At 39.5% G+C, this 17,841-nt stretch overlaps 1 protein-coding gene across 4 annotated transcripts in view; it reads right to left on the bottom strand.

Annotated features, from left to right (window-relative positions):
- The window catches only part of SLC25A13 (solute carrier family 25 member 13), a 201,796-nt gene that overhangs the window by 51,379 nt on the left and 132,576 nt on the right, over positions 1-17,841 (bottom strand). For all 4 annotated transcript variants that reach the window (XM_032252885.1, XM_032252886.1, XM_032252887.1 and 1 more), the window contains 2 exons: positions 10,996-11,048; positions 9,577-9,657 (listed from right to left, as the gene is read on the bottom strand). In XM_032252885.1, coding sequence (XP_032108776.1) covers positions 9,577-9,657; positions 10,996-11,048 — 134 coding nt within the window. The remainder of the gene's footprint in view (positions 1-9,576; positions 9,658-10,995; positions 11,049-17,841) is intronic.

Genomic DNA, 17,841 nt, shown 5'->3' with positions numbered 1-17,841 from the left:
GAAAGCTGGAGGCATCACGCTACCTGACTTTAAACTATTCTACAAGGCTACAGTAATCAAAATAGCATGGTACTGGTACCAAAACAGAGATATAGACCAATGGAACAGAACAGTGACCTCAAAGGCAATGCCACACATCTACAACCGTATGATCTTTGACAAATGTGACAAAAACAAGCAATGGGGAAAGGATTCCCTGTTTAATAAATGGTGATGGGAAAACTGGCTAGCCATGTGCAGAAAGCTGAAACTGGACCCCTTCCTGACCCTTACACTAAAATCAACTCCAGATGGATTAAAGACTTAAACATAAGACCTAACACCATAAAAACCCTAGAAGAAAACCTAGGCAAAACCATTCTGGACATAGGCATAGGCAAAGACTTCATGACTAAAACACCAAAAGCATTGGCAATAAAAGCCAAAAGAGACAAATGGGATCTAATTAGACTCCAGAGCTTCTGTACAGCAATATTTATACTGTATAATTTATATTGTATAATGATTGTTTCAATCATTAGAGTGAACCAACAGAATGGGAAAAATTTTTTGCAATCCACCCATCTGACAAAGGGCTAATATCCAGAATCTACAAAGAACTAAAACAGATTTACACAAAAACAAACAAATCCATTCAAAATGGGCAAAGGATATGAACAGACACTTTTCAAAAGAAGACATTTATGAGGCCAACAAACATATGAAAAACTACTCATCCATCACTGGTCATTAGAGAAATGCAAATCAAAACTACATTGAGATACCATCTCACACCAGTTAGAATGGTAATCATTAAAAAATCTGGAGACAACAGATGCTAGAGAGGATGGGAAGAAATAGGAACACTTTTACACTGTTGGTGGGAATGTAAATTCATTCAACCATTGTGGAAGACAGTGCAGTGATTCCTCAAGGACCTAGAAATAGAAATTCCATTTGACCCAGCAATCCCATTACTGGGTATATATCCAAAGGATTATAAATCATTCTATTATAAAGACACATGCACATGTATGTTCATTGTGGCACTGTTTACAATAGCAAAGACCTGGAACCAACCCAAATGCTCATTGATAATAGACTGGACAAGGAAAATGTGGCACATATACACCATGGAATACTATGCAGCCACAACAAATGATGAGTTTGTCTCCTTTGTAGGGACATGGATGAATCTGGAAACCATCATTCTCAGCAAACTGACACAAAAACAGAAAATCAAATACCACATGTTCTCACTCATAGGCGGGTACTGAACAATGACAACACATGGACACAGAGAGGGAAGCATCACACACTGGGTCTGTTGTGGGGGGAATAGGAGAGGGACAACAGGGGGTAGGAAGGTGGGGAGGGATAACATGGGGAGAAATGCCAGATATAGGTGACAGGGGGATGGTGGCAGCAAACCACATTGCCATGTATATACCTATGCAACAATCCTGCATGTTCTGCACATGTACCCCAGAACCTAAAGTGCAATTATATATATATATATATATATATACACACACACACACACACACATAATTAACATTATTGTTATAGCATCACTGTAATGTATAACATATCTTGATTAATTCACATGTCACACACGAGTGCCTTCATAACAATTCAACCTAATGATTAAGCCTCATATCATCTTATATTTATAAGTAAGATATGTGTAGAGACTTGCATAGTGAAATAAAAATTCTACCTTAAGAAAACTACACTGTGAGGCTATGTATACACAGGAAATCCTGGGAAGGAAAAGATCACCAAGTAAGACTTAAATCTACTTCAAGTAATCTGTCTCACCAGCTCTGATTGTCAGAGTATACGTGTTCATTATATGAGGAAATTTTCTTCCTGGTTTGATATGATTGGGTATGAAATCTCAAGTGATTTCAAGTTCAATCATAAGGAATGGTGGCTTTGAGTACATTTTATGACCAAAGTATACACACTACTATTCAGGGCAAACATACAGAATTCGGAGCTAAAAACAAAACAGTACAAGAAGGATTTGAAGACATTTATAGATAGTTGAAACAAATGGAACTTTTAAGCAAAGTCATTAGTATCTGGGTGGGACCATGATTCAAGGCTGCCATATGTATGGCCTGATACACAAAGATGAGGCTTGCCAACCAGATTTCCTCTCTCAATAATTAAATGAAAAGCAAAACAAAGCTAAACAACTTGAGCTAATTATCTGGAGCTGGGGCAAGGGATGAAAAGAGGCTCTCTCATACTGTAAAGAGAGAGAGGCTAGGTGGCCGGCAAGAACATGAAGGGAATCTTGAGGAAGTCAATACCAATTATTCAGGAAGAGAAGTTATGGATCAGAATAGTCAAAAGATGAGCAGAGAGCTACAAAGTCACTGTGAGAGAGACAAAGAAGGCCAAGTGGAGAAAACAGAGAGTAACCCGTTCCTAATGCTGTCTCAAATCTTGAGAGCCTTCAATTTCATTTAATGGATATCCTTAAAGTAAACCTTCACTTGATTATCTTCACTTTGATGAGTTTCTGCCCCTGCGACTATAAGCAATCTAGAGAATGAATGGGTTCTAGGATCAGCAACAGACCCTCAGAGAAGGCATGGGATGGGCTATGAAACCTTCACAAGGTGGAGGGCAATGAAGATGTTCCCGGCCCACAACACTGCTTATTGAATCCTCCAGTGGTAGCTGAAACTTCCTTTGTTATTATTCCTATTAAGATGTTGAGTCTGTCTAACTGGCTTGTCTCACCAATAGAATGCACTGGCAGTGACCTTTAGAGTCAAGTCATAAGAAGTCTTGTTTCTGCCCAGGACTCTTAAGATGCTTGCTCTTGGGAGGCTCCCTCTTAGAACCAAACTGTTAAGGTTTGCAAAGTCCAAGCTACACAGAGAAGTCATAGCAGGTGCTCTGAACCGCAGCCCCAGCTGCTCAGTTACAACAGTGAGCTGCCTTGGATATCTATTCTGGTTGACCCTTCTGATGAGTCTGGCCCCAGCTGCCACTAGCCCATAACCATATAAGGATCTCAAGTGAAAACCTCCCAGGGTGAGCCTAGTCAATTCACAGAGCCACAGGAGAGAACAATAATAAATACTTACTTGAAGCCACTAAAGTTTCAGATTATTTGTTATGCAGCAATAGATAATCAGAACAGCTCTCCTCCTCAATGATGGAGAAACACTGAAATCATTCCCATTAGGAAGAAAGCCTTGGGACTGGGATTGGCATCTACTGTGGACACAGGATGCAATTAAAATCATTTTTAGAAAAAGGATGCTATATTATCCAGTAGAGGAAATCAATCAGTAGAGAAATGACAAATAAGCAGGTTCACAAAGAAGACCAGAGATTTCAGGAGCACCTAAGGTAGCTGAGGTCCATATCCAACTGCCATATCCAAATTCCAATATACCTATTTCATTCTCCTCTACCCAAAAAGCCTAACTAAAATATTCATTTTCATAAAATCCTATATATAGACACAAATTAGAAGTTTAAAAGTAGATGCTAGAAAAAGACTAGCACATAAGTCATGATTTAATTATTTCATACATACTATCTCATTTAATTTTTCCCACAACCAGGCAAGGTGGTGCATTAAAGATAGCTGCAACAACACTGTTATGTCTCCCATTCAGAGGTAGATGATTTTTCCTGCCACTGAATCTGGCTGGCTTATAAACTGTTTTAACAAACACACTGTAGCTAAATTAATGTTGTATAATCTCAAAAACTGGGCCTGAGAGTCTTCTTGGCTTCCTACTCTGCTCTCAGAACTCACCTTCTTAAGTCTGACACTACAGTACAAGGAAGTTCACGCAGCTATGCCATGTGGAAAACCTGCCCCCACCCCAGCCCTGACTCCAGCTGAGCTCCAAGCTGGGTGCCATTTTTGTGAGGACATTTTTGACCTTCTAGCTGCCTCAGTACTCGAGCTGAAGCCATGGGAAAGAGGCAGAAACCACAGGAAAGAGGCAGCTTTAATGAAAAAGAATAAACTATTGTTTTAAACCACTAAGTTTTGGAGTGGTTTGCTATACAACAATAGATAACTGAAAGAGAAAGTTGCTATCTCAATTTTATAGACAAGAAAACTGCAACTCAGAGAAGGCAAGTAAGTTGTCTAATCCTTGATTCACATTCACCTGAAGGCCTTGGGACCCCCAAACTGACTAAAAGCCCATGTTCTTCCCAATGAACTGGATTGCCTCTTGTTAGATGTGATTATTTGTACTACAAATGGCTATGATTTTCAAAAGGATTAACTTTCAAAAAAAAAAAAAATTCCTGTTGGCAATTTTCAAAAATTAGAATGGCAAGTTCTTAAAAGGAACAGTTTTACTTTGTAAAATGATCTCCATCTATATGCTTTCTATTCTTGGTGATTTGGGAGTCATAATTATTTATGGCTTGGAGAGAAAGGTGATAAGTTTTATCGTTAATGATGGGAAGGGGTTTGACTAACATTAAAGAAAATATATAAATGAGTCCATTACCAGATTTGTCATTGATTGGCTGTGAAGACTGATAAGATCACTCTGATCTTAGCTTTAAAATTCTTTTATTTAACCAATATTTTCAGAGTCTACAGGTTACCATGCCATGCCCACAGTCCCTGGGATACATCAGTGAATAAGATCCCTGTCCTTGGAGAACTTTCACTCTACTGTGAAGGGGATAGCAAATAAACAAAATCATGAAAAATAAGTTATACAGAATGCTTGACGGTGGTAAGAACCATGGGAGCGGGGGGAGGAAGTTGGGGAGGGGAAGGAAGGCTGACAGGCAGATAGGGAGCATTTGCTGGCAGTGAGGAAGGTTAACATTTTAAAACTAAGTATCGTGTATATGTTTAAATCATAAGGCTGAAGAAATGACTGTCGTCTAGGGAGAAACCCCAAGTAACCAAAAACTTGGTTAAATGAACACAATGTTCCAACCATAAGTCCATCTAGAAACCCACACATCTGTAACAGACATATGCAGTATCTGCCACATTCCAACACTTGAAAGTAATACTGCCATTTATTATTATTTTCTGACAAGCAAAGCACATGAGTTGCACTGATGGGAAAAAAATGCAAAGGCATCAATCTGGGAATCATATGAGTTGTTCCTATAGCATTGGGTTAGGATGAAGCATTCAAAAACAAACATTTATACTGCTTAGGATATTCATAGGTAATTAAAAAGGAGGAATACATGCTTAGAATGAAAAACACCAGTGTCAGGACACAGTTTTCTCTTGGGAGATAAGGGAGTGAAAAGCAATTTGGATAGGCACACGAGGGTCTCCAACTGCACTGTCAAGTTCTGCCACCAATCTAAGCGGTAGGCACACTCATGCCTGTATCTTTGTGTTTTTCAAAATTTTTCAAAATAAAAATTAACTGCAACTGAATTTAATGTAAGAGATAAGTAATAAAAACTTGGTTTAAAAACAGTATTTGATATGTGGCTGGACAAACTGGCATAAATACATCATACATGTGGGAATCACCATCATAGTGGGAATCAGGCAGGCAACAGCATTAGGGTCCTACTTATTTATAGGGGAGGGTAATAAGATTACTCTTCATTCCATGTTTTCCCAACAGTGTTATTCTCATCAGTCCCTTTCAGAACCAGTGACACAAGCATATAAATTATTTTTCTTACTCAAAATGCACTCAGAATGTATATAAACTTCTATAAACACTAAACATATTTACAACATGCACACTCATACACACACGTGTGCATCACAATAAAAAAATATCCTGGATCCATTATCAAAGGACAGTAGTTTAAAACATGTTAATGTCTTTACAAAAATTACTACACAATACTATTACTTTCTATTGGTGTATAAATAGTATTTACTAAATATGGCTTTATAAGACATGTTCATACTTTTGTGACTTTCTTTCTTAGTAATATTAGATTTATTTTCATGTCAAATAAATTAATCGTCATATTTATATTTCTTCCTTAAAACTTGTCATCACACCACTTGTATTCCTTACCTGGTGACTTTTTTTTAAAGCTCAAAGAATCAAAAGCTAAAGATTCCAGACTCCTCAAGATTTCAATCTAGATGCATATTACACTAGATGGATAAAAGTCATACACTTATTTTGTGGAATGAAGAACTGCAGCCTAGAGATCATATTGCATTACATATGCAATTTTTCATTTTTTCTTAAACTAGCAGCAAAAAGAGCAATAAAAACAACATATTCAGAGATAATACGTCAGTTTTCAGAATCATTGGGAACCTAACTGGAAGTGGCTAGTGGTAACAGAATCTCTCTCCTCTGCCACACTTACTGAGAGTTTCCATGGTCACTAACAGAGATTCTCAATCACATCCCTCTAAAGGTGCCAAGTTTTTGATCCAAGAAGGGAAAAGATGGAAAAAAACAGAAGGTATACATATATTTCATGCAGGGAAGACTGAAGGTCCAGGTCTCCGTCAGAACTCCCACAACTACAAGCCTAATTTAGAATGCAGAAACCCAACTTATGAAGAAAACACAAACCACAGAGAATTCTTTCAGATTTAGAGTTTGTAAACCCCAGTCTCAGCATCGAGTTGTCTTAAACCGTGCTGAATGTATCACTACTGTTAAAGTATGAATCTATAAAAATGTTCAGAAAACTAAGTCAATTTTTTAACCGTGCTCTAAACTAAAACTAATCTCACATGCAAAATATGAGTTTAAAAATAAAGTTAGATTTGCCCTTTACCTATGTCAATGAAACAGGAGAGTATTTATTAATCTCTTCAGTTACAGGCTTTATTATACCAAAAACGATTAATGAGAAATGTGATAAACTTTATTCCTTTTTAGTCACAATTATTTTTTTCCCCTCCAAATTTACTAACACTTTCATTTTTCTAAAAAAAAAAAATACACAATAAAACAGACTGTTTAGCTAAACACTATGAAGTTATGAGACAAAGCTCTCCCTGTGTACTTTCCTCATTTTTGCAGAAAACAGATCATAAAACAGAATAAGCCTGGTTCAAAGAAATGAGCAGCTTTGGTTACAAGTGCAAAAGTCAGGCATGTGTACTAATTCTCAGTAATAATGAAGCAAGGTGAGCACCCCGGGGACTTAAAAGTCAGCACCTAGCAATGCTTGGATGAACTAAGATGAAGAACCACTCATGTGACACAACCTTACAATACCCTTTGTATTCCCAATAGGACAGATGAGGCTACGGAACTCACAACAACCTTCTAAGGTGTGTGACTGACTCCAATTATAGGGAAAACTTTTCCAAAGCCTGCAAAAAAAAAAAAAAAGATGCTGCTGCTACTTAAAAAATGCATGACCAGGCGCAGTGGCTCACGCCAGTAATCCCAACACTTTGGGAGGCCAAGGCAGTTGGATCGCGAGGTCAGGAGATGAAGACCATCCTGCCCAACATGGTGAAACACCATCTCTAGTAAAATACAAAAAAATTAGCTGGGCATGGTGGTGTCGGCCTGTAGTCCCAACTACTCAGGAGGCTGAGGCAGGAGAATCGCCTGAACCCGGGAGGCAAAGGTTGCAGTCAGCCGAGCCACTGCACTCCGGCCTGGGGACAGAGCAAGACTCCATTGCAAAAAAAAAAAAAAAAAAAGCATGTGAGTGTGCACGCGTGCACACACACACACACACACACACACACAGAGAAAGAGAGAGAGAAAGAAAGAGAGAGAGAGAATGGAATCATCCATCCCTCTACTCAGAGATCTAAAGGGACCTGGGTTGTCTGCTACCTACAGGATTGCTTACCTGAAAATAAACTCTTACTTCTTAAAGTAATGACTGGGGGAAAAAAGGCAAGGGAGAAGACTTGAAAAGCTAAGGACCCCTGTCTACCTCTTTGAGATGAATGATGGCAAACCTCATTTCACAGATATTTTAAGTAGCTGTAAAGCCTAAGTGGCTCCAATTTTAAGCCTGTGTTTAGATCAGGTTTGAAAAGGGCTATATCTCTTTACATAACAAGGCACCACTTTTGATGCCAATGTGCTTTGTGTTTGAAATGGGCAACCGCATGTGCAAAAACAAGACCACCTACAGATGGTACCTAGAAAATACGTGCCACAACCAATCTCTTTGGCACCAGAGGCATGTGCAGGCAAAATAGTTTCATTAAAAAGAAAATAAACTTCCAGGCATCATGCCATGATGATTGCCAACATCTTGAGTAGTATCACATAATTTTACATTTTAATTCTTACAGAAATCTATAATCATACCTTTTCAGAAAGTTTAAAATGTAACTTAAAAAAAAAAAATCCCCACCTGACCTACCAAAAAGCCCTGCGATATCCTGGGCCCTGCAATAAACTGAAGGACTAGGCTAGACACAGCCTATGGATATACCTTTTCAAAAATTAGAAAATCTACTTACTCAAATGGAAACCAGAGTTGCTTTAAATGGAGAGTACTTATGGGGAAGAGCAACTTCTAAAATTCTCTTTGATTATTACTGTGTGCCCTTCTTATTTAGGACATTAAAGGCTCCTTTTTTCCGTCCTGAATGCTCCTAAAGTTACAGAACAAGGGGATCCTGCCTGGCCATCTCCGACAGGTCAGTGATCAAACAGAGAGTCAGGCAGTAGCCAAATTCCATCCATCTCTAAAGAATACCAGGAGCTAGGACTTCTTAGCTCCTGCTACATTTAAGGAACCATCATTCAATGTTAGATAGGAAAATAACCCCTTTCCACACAAACATTTAATATTCTCAGGTGTTTTCCCAATGTCTAAACTCGAGGATCTTCAAGAAAAAAATTACTTTAAGAATACTACTTCCTGCCTAGAGTAAGCCAATTAAAAATATGTGACTTCATCTTTTTTAAAAAAAATATGTTTAAATAAAAAAAATACCAATATTGTATTGCCTGAGTGATCAAAGCCTGGTATTTAACCAACCTTATCTTTAAATAGCACTAGTCTTTGTATAAGAGCTTAATTTACCTAAAGTATTTACATTCACATGAACAAACCAGTACATGAGATAAAACAAGACACAATGTTTTGCTGAGCTTCAGAACAAGATGCAGGTTGTTCATCCATATAAGGAAACAATCATTCCAAGCGTTTTTGACAATGCAGAGCACACTCAGCCAGTTATTTCCCAGCATTGTTCTCCCAAAAGCAGTGGAAGCTTGAACAGTTGCTGCCACTTGTAAGGCAAAGCCAAGCAGAGAGCTATGGTTGCTGACTTCAAACTACAAATTTTAGTGCCTGACCCAGCAGAGGGTGCCATGAGGAAAGAATGTACTAAAAATTAACTTTAGAAAACGTTAGCAAAGATTTTTGAAAGGCCAAACACTTCTGCCATAAATGACTTCTACTGCAGAACAAACCACAAGCAATGATGAATTTAACAGGCATGATTTAACAGGCAGTAAGATCAGAAACATTTACCCTTCCACTTCTGGAATGGTTCGCCTGTCTAGGAAAAGCCGAGGTGCCCTAGTAGACTCTGCCCTTGTGCAGGATCTGTGGTTAAACAGAAGCCTTAGTCCACACCTGTTGACCATGGCAGTGATACATGTGAAACAAGTCTTTTCAGTGTAGAGATTTGCAAAAGGTACTTACGCAGCCTCCAGCAAGAATTTCTGCTGCAAGTGGGACCGAACCATCTTTTTGCATAAACTTATCCCTCACAAAATCATTCACCTTGAAGAAAAATATTTATAGAAGCTGATGAAAAATATAAAGAAAGTCATTAAACACTTATAAATATGCATCTGTCAATATATGCTATTTTTTTCTATCAGTCTATTGGAGTAATCATAAGCTGCAAAAATTAAAAGATCTTAAAATAGCTTGAGAAGTACTCTTAATAGCATAATACGGTTTTTAAAAATGAAAAATGTACACGCATCACTGATATTTCAGGAGAAAAAATTAAAAGATAAATGGCTTACAAGCCAAAAATATGTTCCACAATTACAATAGCTTAAGAAGGAGGCATACTGACAATAGTGACAAAACAAAAACATGTATCTTACAACCTGTTTTATAAGCCTTGATTAAAAATCACTTTCAAGTCTTTTAACAAGAATTAAACTAAAATAATACTCATCATGGAGATACATTTGGCTGAGCAGATTTTTTCAGCTTAGAAGAAATTCGGTATCTAAAAATTCCTCAAGAGTCTCAAAGAACATAAATTACATTAATTAATATATTCTTAAAATGGTATATCCTAGCAGAAATTTTAAGACAGTCATATCTTCTTGGCAGACATGCGCCAGAGAAGATTAGCTATCCCAAGGTCACATAATAAAATGGTAAAATAAGAAAGAATTTCAAGCTCCGAAGCTACACAGCCCAATCTAAAGCTAGAGTTTTACTTTCTGGGGCTTTATGGCCTTAGTGATGCAAATATTTGTATATTCCACAAACACTTAAACTGAGTATCAACCATCTGTCAAATGTGAGCCAGGCACTGGGCAAATAATCGGATGAAGGATCAACTTCAACTAGAACCCAGATCCCTCAGCATTTGGTTTTATAGAACACACCATAACCATGAATCCTATAGAATAGCAGGTAAAACAGAAAGACATGCTCTGGAGTCAGACAGGTTTGACTTTAAATTCTAGTTCTCCCACTCATGATTTGTGTGAACACAGGTAGGCTATTTAAGCCCAATAGGCCTCACTATCCTTATCTGTAAACTGTGGATCATGCTTTGCTTGAGATTAAACCGCTAAGAGGTAATATATGTCATGTGCCTACTATGGTAGGTACTGAAGGGAGCTTAGCTGCTGCTGCTGTGATGATAACAATGATGGCAGCAACCACCAAAAGTTTTCAGGTTTATTGTCACATTTTTGGAGGTTCAATGTTAAATGGAGAATAATGAAAAACTGTGTGGTGAGTTCCCCTGCTTTCAAATTAGCTAGCACCTCTGAGCAAACAAATCTGCTCTTTCCTATAAGAATACCTGCTAGATTCTTGAGTATGTGCAAAATCCCTTAATAAGAAGCATCAACTCAAAAGACTTACTGTTAGTTTTATGGCCTTCTCTGGGGCAACTCCCAATAACTGCGGCAACAGACCTAAAAATCAACACAAAGTAGAAGTATATTAAATAAATTAGCATTAACTAAACAAATCAACAGTTCTACAGAGGGGATCACCACTTAAAAACTACTTAATCTCTGCTGCAATTTTCTGCTATTACCCTTAATGAGAATATTTAAAATGGAATGTTTAAGTACTAACTTCTAACAGCCGCATCAGGCCCAAGTACATTCCATCTCACATTCTGGATCGTTTGCACATTGGGTAAATCAACCGTATTAGTGATCTAGGAAATCTCATTATTCCCCCAAAGTCTGCTCCTTCCCTTCTGCCTTCTGAGTCAGTGGACCACTTGATTTTCTAAATCAAGAACCACTTTTGGGGAAGGCAGTTAAAACACTTAGTGGAGCTATATATCTAAACTAAAAAATGTCATCATTTTCATTTGTTCTTCCTAAGGAAAAAAATTTTTTTTAAATCACAATTGTTTTTTCTTGGAAATACACACTAAGCTAACCACGAGGGTAGGAGCGTGTCGTACCCTGTGTCACACATTGAGAGAGGTTCATGGTGCTATTCTTCATTGAAGTACAATTTTCTAATTTATCTATGTAAGAAGGTCTACTTGCAGCCTCTTCTGAGGGGCCAGCCCTGCCCACACTCTCTTCCTAAAGGAGCAGCCTGAGAGGTCACTAGCTTGAATGCTGTGTGTATCCAACCTATAGGTATGTTTTATTGAGTAATAAAAAGTTTCAAACGTACTCTGACCTCCTTGTAAAAAAAGGTCAATGAGGCCAGGCATGGTGGCTCATGCCTGTAATCCCAGCACTTTGGGAGGCCGAGGCAGGTAGATCACCTGAGGTCAGGAGTTTCAGACCAGCCTGACCAACATGGTGAAACACCATCTCTACTAAAAACTATGAAAATTAGTCCAGCATGGTGGCAGGTGCCTGTAGTCCCAGCTACTCAGGAGGCTGAGACAGGAGAATTGCTTGAACCCAGGGGGGTGGAGGATGCAGTAAGCTGAGACTGTGCCACTACAGTCCAGCCTGGGCAATGGAGCAAGACTCCAACTCAAAAAAAAAAAAAAAAAAAAAAAAAAACAGTGAACTGACTGACCAAACAGTCAGTTCATAGGTTCATTTCTGACCTAACTGACGCTGGGCCTCTTTCTGACATCCCAGCCATCTGCTCTATCGCATGACGCTCCATCCTTCAGAGAGAAACCATGCAAGGCAGTGCCCACCCTGCCCTGATGCCCGTACCTCAATGAGGACAATTGCCAGTTTCCATTTTATTGCTCTATTGATACCCTCACAATTAAGAAATTTTTTTCTTTGCTCATAGCCTTATAGAGGGGGAAAACTAAATAGATGAAGGCAGCTTCATGTTTTAGGAAAAATGGGAGAAAGCCCATTTCATTGTAGAACTAAACAAGGATAAGAATGGTTATGCTAATGAAAATTTTCTTTAAAAGTACATCATGTTTATTACATGCCAGGTACCATTTAAAAAACTTTATTAACTCATTTAATCCTCATAACCACTCTACAGAGAGGGAACCAAGGCATAGAGAGATGAAGTAATTTGTTCCAAGTTACCAAGCTGGTAAGTAGTGAGCCTTAGCCATCTTACTCAAAAAATCTATACCTTTACACACCACTCAACTCTATGTGTTAATATGCAAACGTGTATCTGCATCTCACACCCAGTTGCTTTTGTTCACTCATATAACCTACCTTGATTCTATCAGCATTTGAGTTTGCAATCTTTCTTTTTTTATTATTTTTTTATTTGTAATAAAGTGACAAGGTCTCACTATGTTGCCCAGACCAGTCTCAAATTCCTGGCCTCAAGCAATCCTCCTGCCTCAGTTTTCCAAAGTGCTGGGATTACAGGTGTGAGCCATCTCACCTGGCCTGAGTTCGCAGCCTTTTTCTAGGCAGCCATATTACCTAAGCCTGCTTCATTCCCAGGGCCATAACTGACTAGACAATGTAAAACACCTAAAAGATACGCAACTCAGTTCAGCAACCTGAGCCTGCTACCAAAAATGGAGCTGACCAATGAGGATGCCTTCCCCAGGAGGGTGACTGACAGTCCCTAGAGATGAGGGGACAAGTTAGCACAGAGGTAACAAAATGTAAAGATGCCATGGGTGGAGCAAGGAAAGCAGCTAATTGGAAGCCACACATGTGCTAATATCACAAGGAAGCAGAAACCACGAATAAGCAGAGGAAGTGCGTTGGTGGACAGATGAGAATGTGGAGCAAAAGGAATGGAGACTTGAAAGAAAGAATGCACACAGCTCATGAAAGAGCCAGTCCTGATCACCTTCACGTGATCCACTGAGGCCAGGCTCCAGCCAGCGCAGCTCCTGCTCTTGGATCCCTGAGATTTCTGTCTTCATTCTCTCTTGTGTTAATGCTTATCAAAAGCTCCCCTAAGCTCTTGCTAGCTTGAGTGGGGCTGTGCTCTTTAGAATCTAAATGAGCTGAAGCAGCATACAAGAAAAAATGGGAATATGGAACACTTTGGGCAAAACAAGCGCTCTTATCCAAAGCATGCATTCTCTCCTAAACTATACTCATGACACTCATTCACTGATCTTTCAATAAGATATCTATAATAAGAGAAAACTTGGTTATTACCTAATAAAAGTACAACATTAATTTCTACTAGTAATATAAGGGCATATACCTGTTTAAACTACATCTTCACATTTGAAATTTCCATTTTACTCCCTGTATTCAGGTCAAGTACCAAAATGTTTAAATATTTACTTGCTAGATGTATTTTTCTCATCATTAAATTGTAAACCAAAACTGTGGAAGGGTTGAAAACAACTGTGATTTAAATGATGATCTCTTGTCTCTATAACTATCCTGTGACAGGCTTTTTAAATGACTGATAAAAAAACAGCCCACAGAGCCAAATGACTATGGTGTTAGATACAATCACTTCAGCCAGCCTTTCAAACTACTGAGATTTATCTTTCTCGCCATAAATTTAGTGATGCATTGTGAACAGCAAAAAACAAAAGAGAAAACCCTGTATTTAAGACTACAAAGAAGGCAACAAATAGCTATTTGTTCAGCAAACATTTACCAAATCCTTCTCTGCGTGGCTGGTACTGGGAGGAACTGGGATGAACGCAGTAAGACTAGTGCCTCCCCTTAAGAAATTCAGAGTTTAGAGGGAAAGGGAACCTTAGTTGTCTTCACCTGCCAGATGGAAGGCAAACCACCTAACAACAGCATGTGCTACATACCAGACCCCAGGGGCATCACAGGACTATGAGAACCCAGTAGAGGGAACCAGTTCTTCTCCCTGCAGGAGGGAGAAAAACATCAAAGAAGAGGAGATATTTGCCCTGGGGCTTCAAGGGTGAGCAGAGGTTCCCTGGAGAGCAGAGACAATAAGCAGAATGGAGGGCAAGGGATCCAGGCAGAGGAAACAGTTGGTGTGCAAAGGCACCAACATCTTAAGGCTATGGCATGGAGTCAGGGCATTGGAGGCTGTGCCTGGATCACAGAAGACCAGATAATAAATAACAATATTATTAACAGTAGTGATTGTCAGATCTCCATATGCAAGACTGGAGCCTGAAAGTCTGAAGTCCTGCTTGCCTCGCTGATTTTCTCCCACCACCCCAACACCCACCCCTGCCTGCATTCACCATTGTCCCTGATCGCCCAGCTTCCCTGGACAAGTCCCTCACCCAACCCTGCCATCTTAACTGTTCTTATGATAATGTGAATACCTCTCACCCATCCTGCCATCCTAAGTGCTCTTCTGCCTCACCCCCACCTGCCATTGTAACTGAACTTGTGGTCATGTATACTCCTTGCCCCTACCTCCCACCACTGTAATTGATCTTACTCTGCAACACCCGTGCCCCCCAAAAAACTACCCCAACCTATAAAGCCGATTCCCACCTTACCCGCTTTGCCCGTCCTTTCTCAGATTTGGCCCGCTTGCATCCAAGTGGGAAATAAAATGGCCTTGTTGCCCACACAAAGCCTGTTTGGAAGATCTCTTTATTAAATGCATTTAATATTCAGTAGTATTGGACAAGAATAACAGTGATAATGACAAGAGCCAATATTTGGAGGCATTTGCTACATCCACATACTATTCTGTGTATTTTATGTGAATGAACACATTTAATCCACAGAATACTTTACTCAGACAGTGGCTTTTGTTTTATCCACAGCAACCGAAGAAGAAACTGAGGCCGACTTTGAGGGAGCTGCCCGTGGTGGCTCAGCTGTTTGATGGGGGAGCAGGGTTCCACCCAGGCTGTCTGGCTCCAGCCTATGCTCTTACCTGGTACACTGTACAACTTCTCTCCCAGGCCACACTAAGGAGCATGCACGAAATTCTGTAGATGCATGGGGTGGGTTTTAGGGCAAAATGTTCAAAAAGTAAAACGTTCTAGAGGCAGGTGAAGGATAGTTTGCAAAAGCAGAGACGTGAGGCAGTTAGAGAAATTAGGAGGTTAAAGTAATATCATCAGAGGCCCTGATTTTCATTATATTAAATGATTAACTTCAACTTAGAATAAAACAAAAGCACATCCATTCCTAAGACCTAGGCCAGATGCTGGCACTCAGGGAGTTGTTGATAAGAACCATTCTTGTGGTGACTACCCTATCTGGTTAAATAGGAAAATGAAGGTAGCTATGGATTATAATCTGAGGCCCACTACAGATGTGGGCCTTGAAAACATGAGTCTTGGGTAAATGCTCTTTCTAAGAAGGTCATGATCCGTGAAACAATCAAAAGTCAAAGAGGTGGGAATTCCAATAACCCTCCTTATACCTTGACCTCAAAGGGAGGAGAGGTAGCATCGTATAATGCCTAAAGCAGAGAGTCTAGGTGAGGCACTTCATTGTGACCACATTTAAGTCTAAAGTACATATATATCTGACATCTGGGTAATTCAGCAGAAAAATTAGATTTCTAATATAAAATGTTTCTGTTGGGTCCTGGAAATTCACTTTAACCATCTGAAACAGAGAATGGATGTGTGTGTTGTTTCTAACTTGTCAAAACAGCAGTCCATTTTCCAACTGCCTCAAATGAAATTTATTAGTGTGGTTAGTTTTCTAATCTTCTCCTTTTAGTTTAGCTCCATCAGCACATATGGCAATGCTTCCTTGGCAACTCGACTCTACCAGAAGGCTGCTAATGCGAGAAAAGATTTACAGGGCACAGTATTAACATAGTATTTCATCTTCAAATGTCATGGGTTGGAGATATAAATCACACTATCCCCTCTGAATCCAGTCCCTTGTGCAAACCAAGGAGCTGGAGGTATGGGGACCAAGCCCAGACCAGGGGCCTCCGACTTGAGCTTCATAGGACATCCCCAAAAGAGGTTCCTGGGACCACTGTGCTCAACTATAGGGCTAGCATGCTACTCTTAAGAATCTGTTAGAAATACAACTGGAGTTTCAGGGTTGGAAGGGATTATGAAAGAAACTCATTAATAATCCTGGCCTAAATTTAAACTAATTTTAGGCTATTTCCAATGGGCTGGCAGCAAAATGAACAGCCTGGGGCATGGGCTTTGGAGGTGGATGGACCTTGGCTAGAATCCTAGGTCTGTGCCTCTTTCACACTGAGTGATCTTGGGTAGTCATTCTTTGAATTCTAGGTTCCCCATTAGTAATTAACACATCTATTGGTTTATTCTGGTAATTATATGAATAAGTATACAAAGAATCAGTCACCCTTTACCTCATATATTATGCATTCAAAAAGATATAATGCTTCTTTCTACCTATATTTTCAAGACATAGCCTTGATTTCTTTTGTTTGCAAGAGGCAATTCAGCCTGATTTATGTTCACGGTCCAGTATTAGGTAAGGAATATCATGCTATGCTCATGACATTACGCCTGTCTTGGAACAGCTGTTCCCAAGCAGTGAGAGCACATGTGGTCTGAGAGTCCAGGAGCCCTGTATGCTTTGGGCAAGGTAAAGTAGTAGCACAGACAAAACAACATATTTCAACCACATTTTCAAGCTGAAATGAAATATTTTAGTTAAAAACTTAAATGATCCTCAACCTCTCCTGACAAGCAACTTTTCACAACATAATTTCTACCAGGTGACAAAAGAGCCAAATGATTAGGAACGCGGGGTGGGGGCCAGGATGCCAAGCTTCAATTCTGACTTTGCTATTTGTTAGCTGTGTAATTGTGGACAAGTTACCTAATCTCTTTGTATCTTAGTTTCTACATCTGTAGAATGGGAATAATCATGATACCATTTTCACAGGGTAGTCGTGAAGATGAAATGAGTTAATACAAAACCCTCAGATCAGTACCGAGCACAGAAGTAAAGACTACAGAAACTGATTTTTGTTGGTGGTGTTGATCTTCAACATCACTATCACTTGTTCCTCCTCCTTCTCCTTCATGGAAACTGGGATCCAGAGAGGCTAAGCAGCTTGTTTCAAGTCTCTAACTTGTGAGTGACTATGTGGTAGCACTCAGAGTTGAATTCAGGCCTGCCAGGACTCTCCAATCAGGGGTCTGTGCTCCTTGATTCTCTAAAGTATCCAGTTTCCTCTAACACACTTTTTGCTCCAATGTCCTCCTCTGCTCTGGAGAGGCATTTCTTCCAGACTAGACTGTTCTGAAACTTTTCTCTGGGCCTCAGCTCTGGCTGGGCCAGCACCCTACACTGACAGACCTTTTCACACAACAAAAGGATGGTGGCCATGTAGCAGGCATTATGCTTCCCTGTCTCTCCAGGTCATGAATATTAGACTCCTTAAAGCTCCAAAGGCACTGAATGTCAGAGACAAGCTGCAGGT

This window comes from Sapajus apella, unplaced genomic scaffold (genome assembly GCF_009761245.1).
Source record: "Sapajus apella isolate SASKATOON/1434 unplaced genomic scaffold, GSC_monkey_1.0 scaffold81, whole genome shotgun sequence".
Taxonomy (NCBI): Eukaryota; Metazoa; Chordata; class Mammalia; order Primates; family Cebidae; genus Sapajus; species Sapajus apella.
This window is presented reverse-complemented; position numbering and strand designations above follow the sequence as displayed.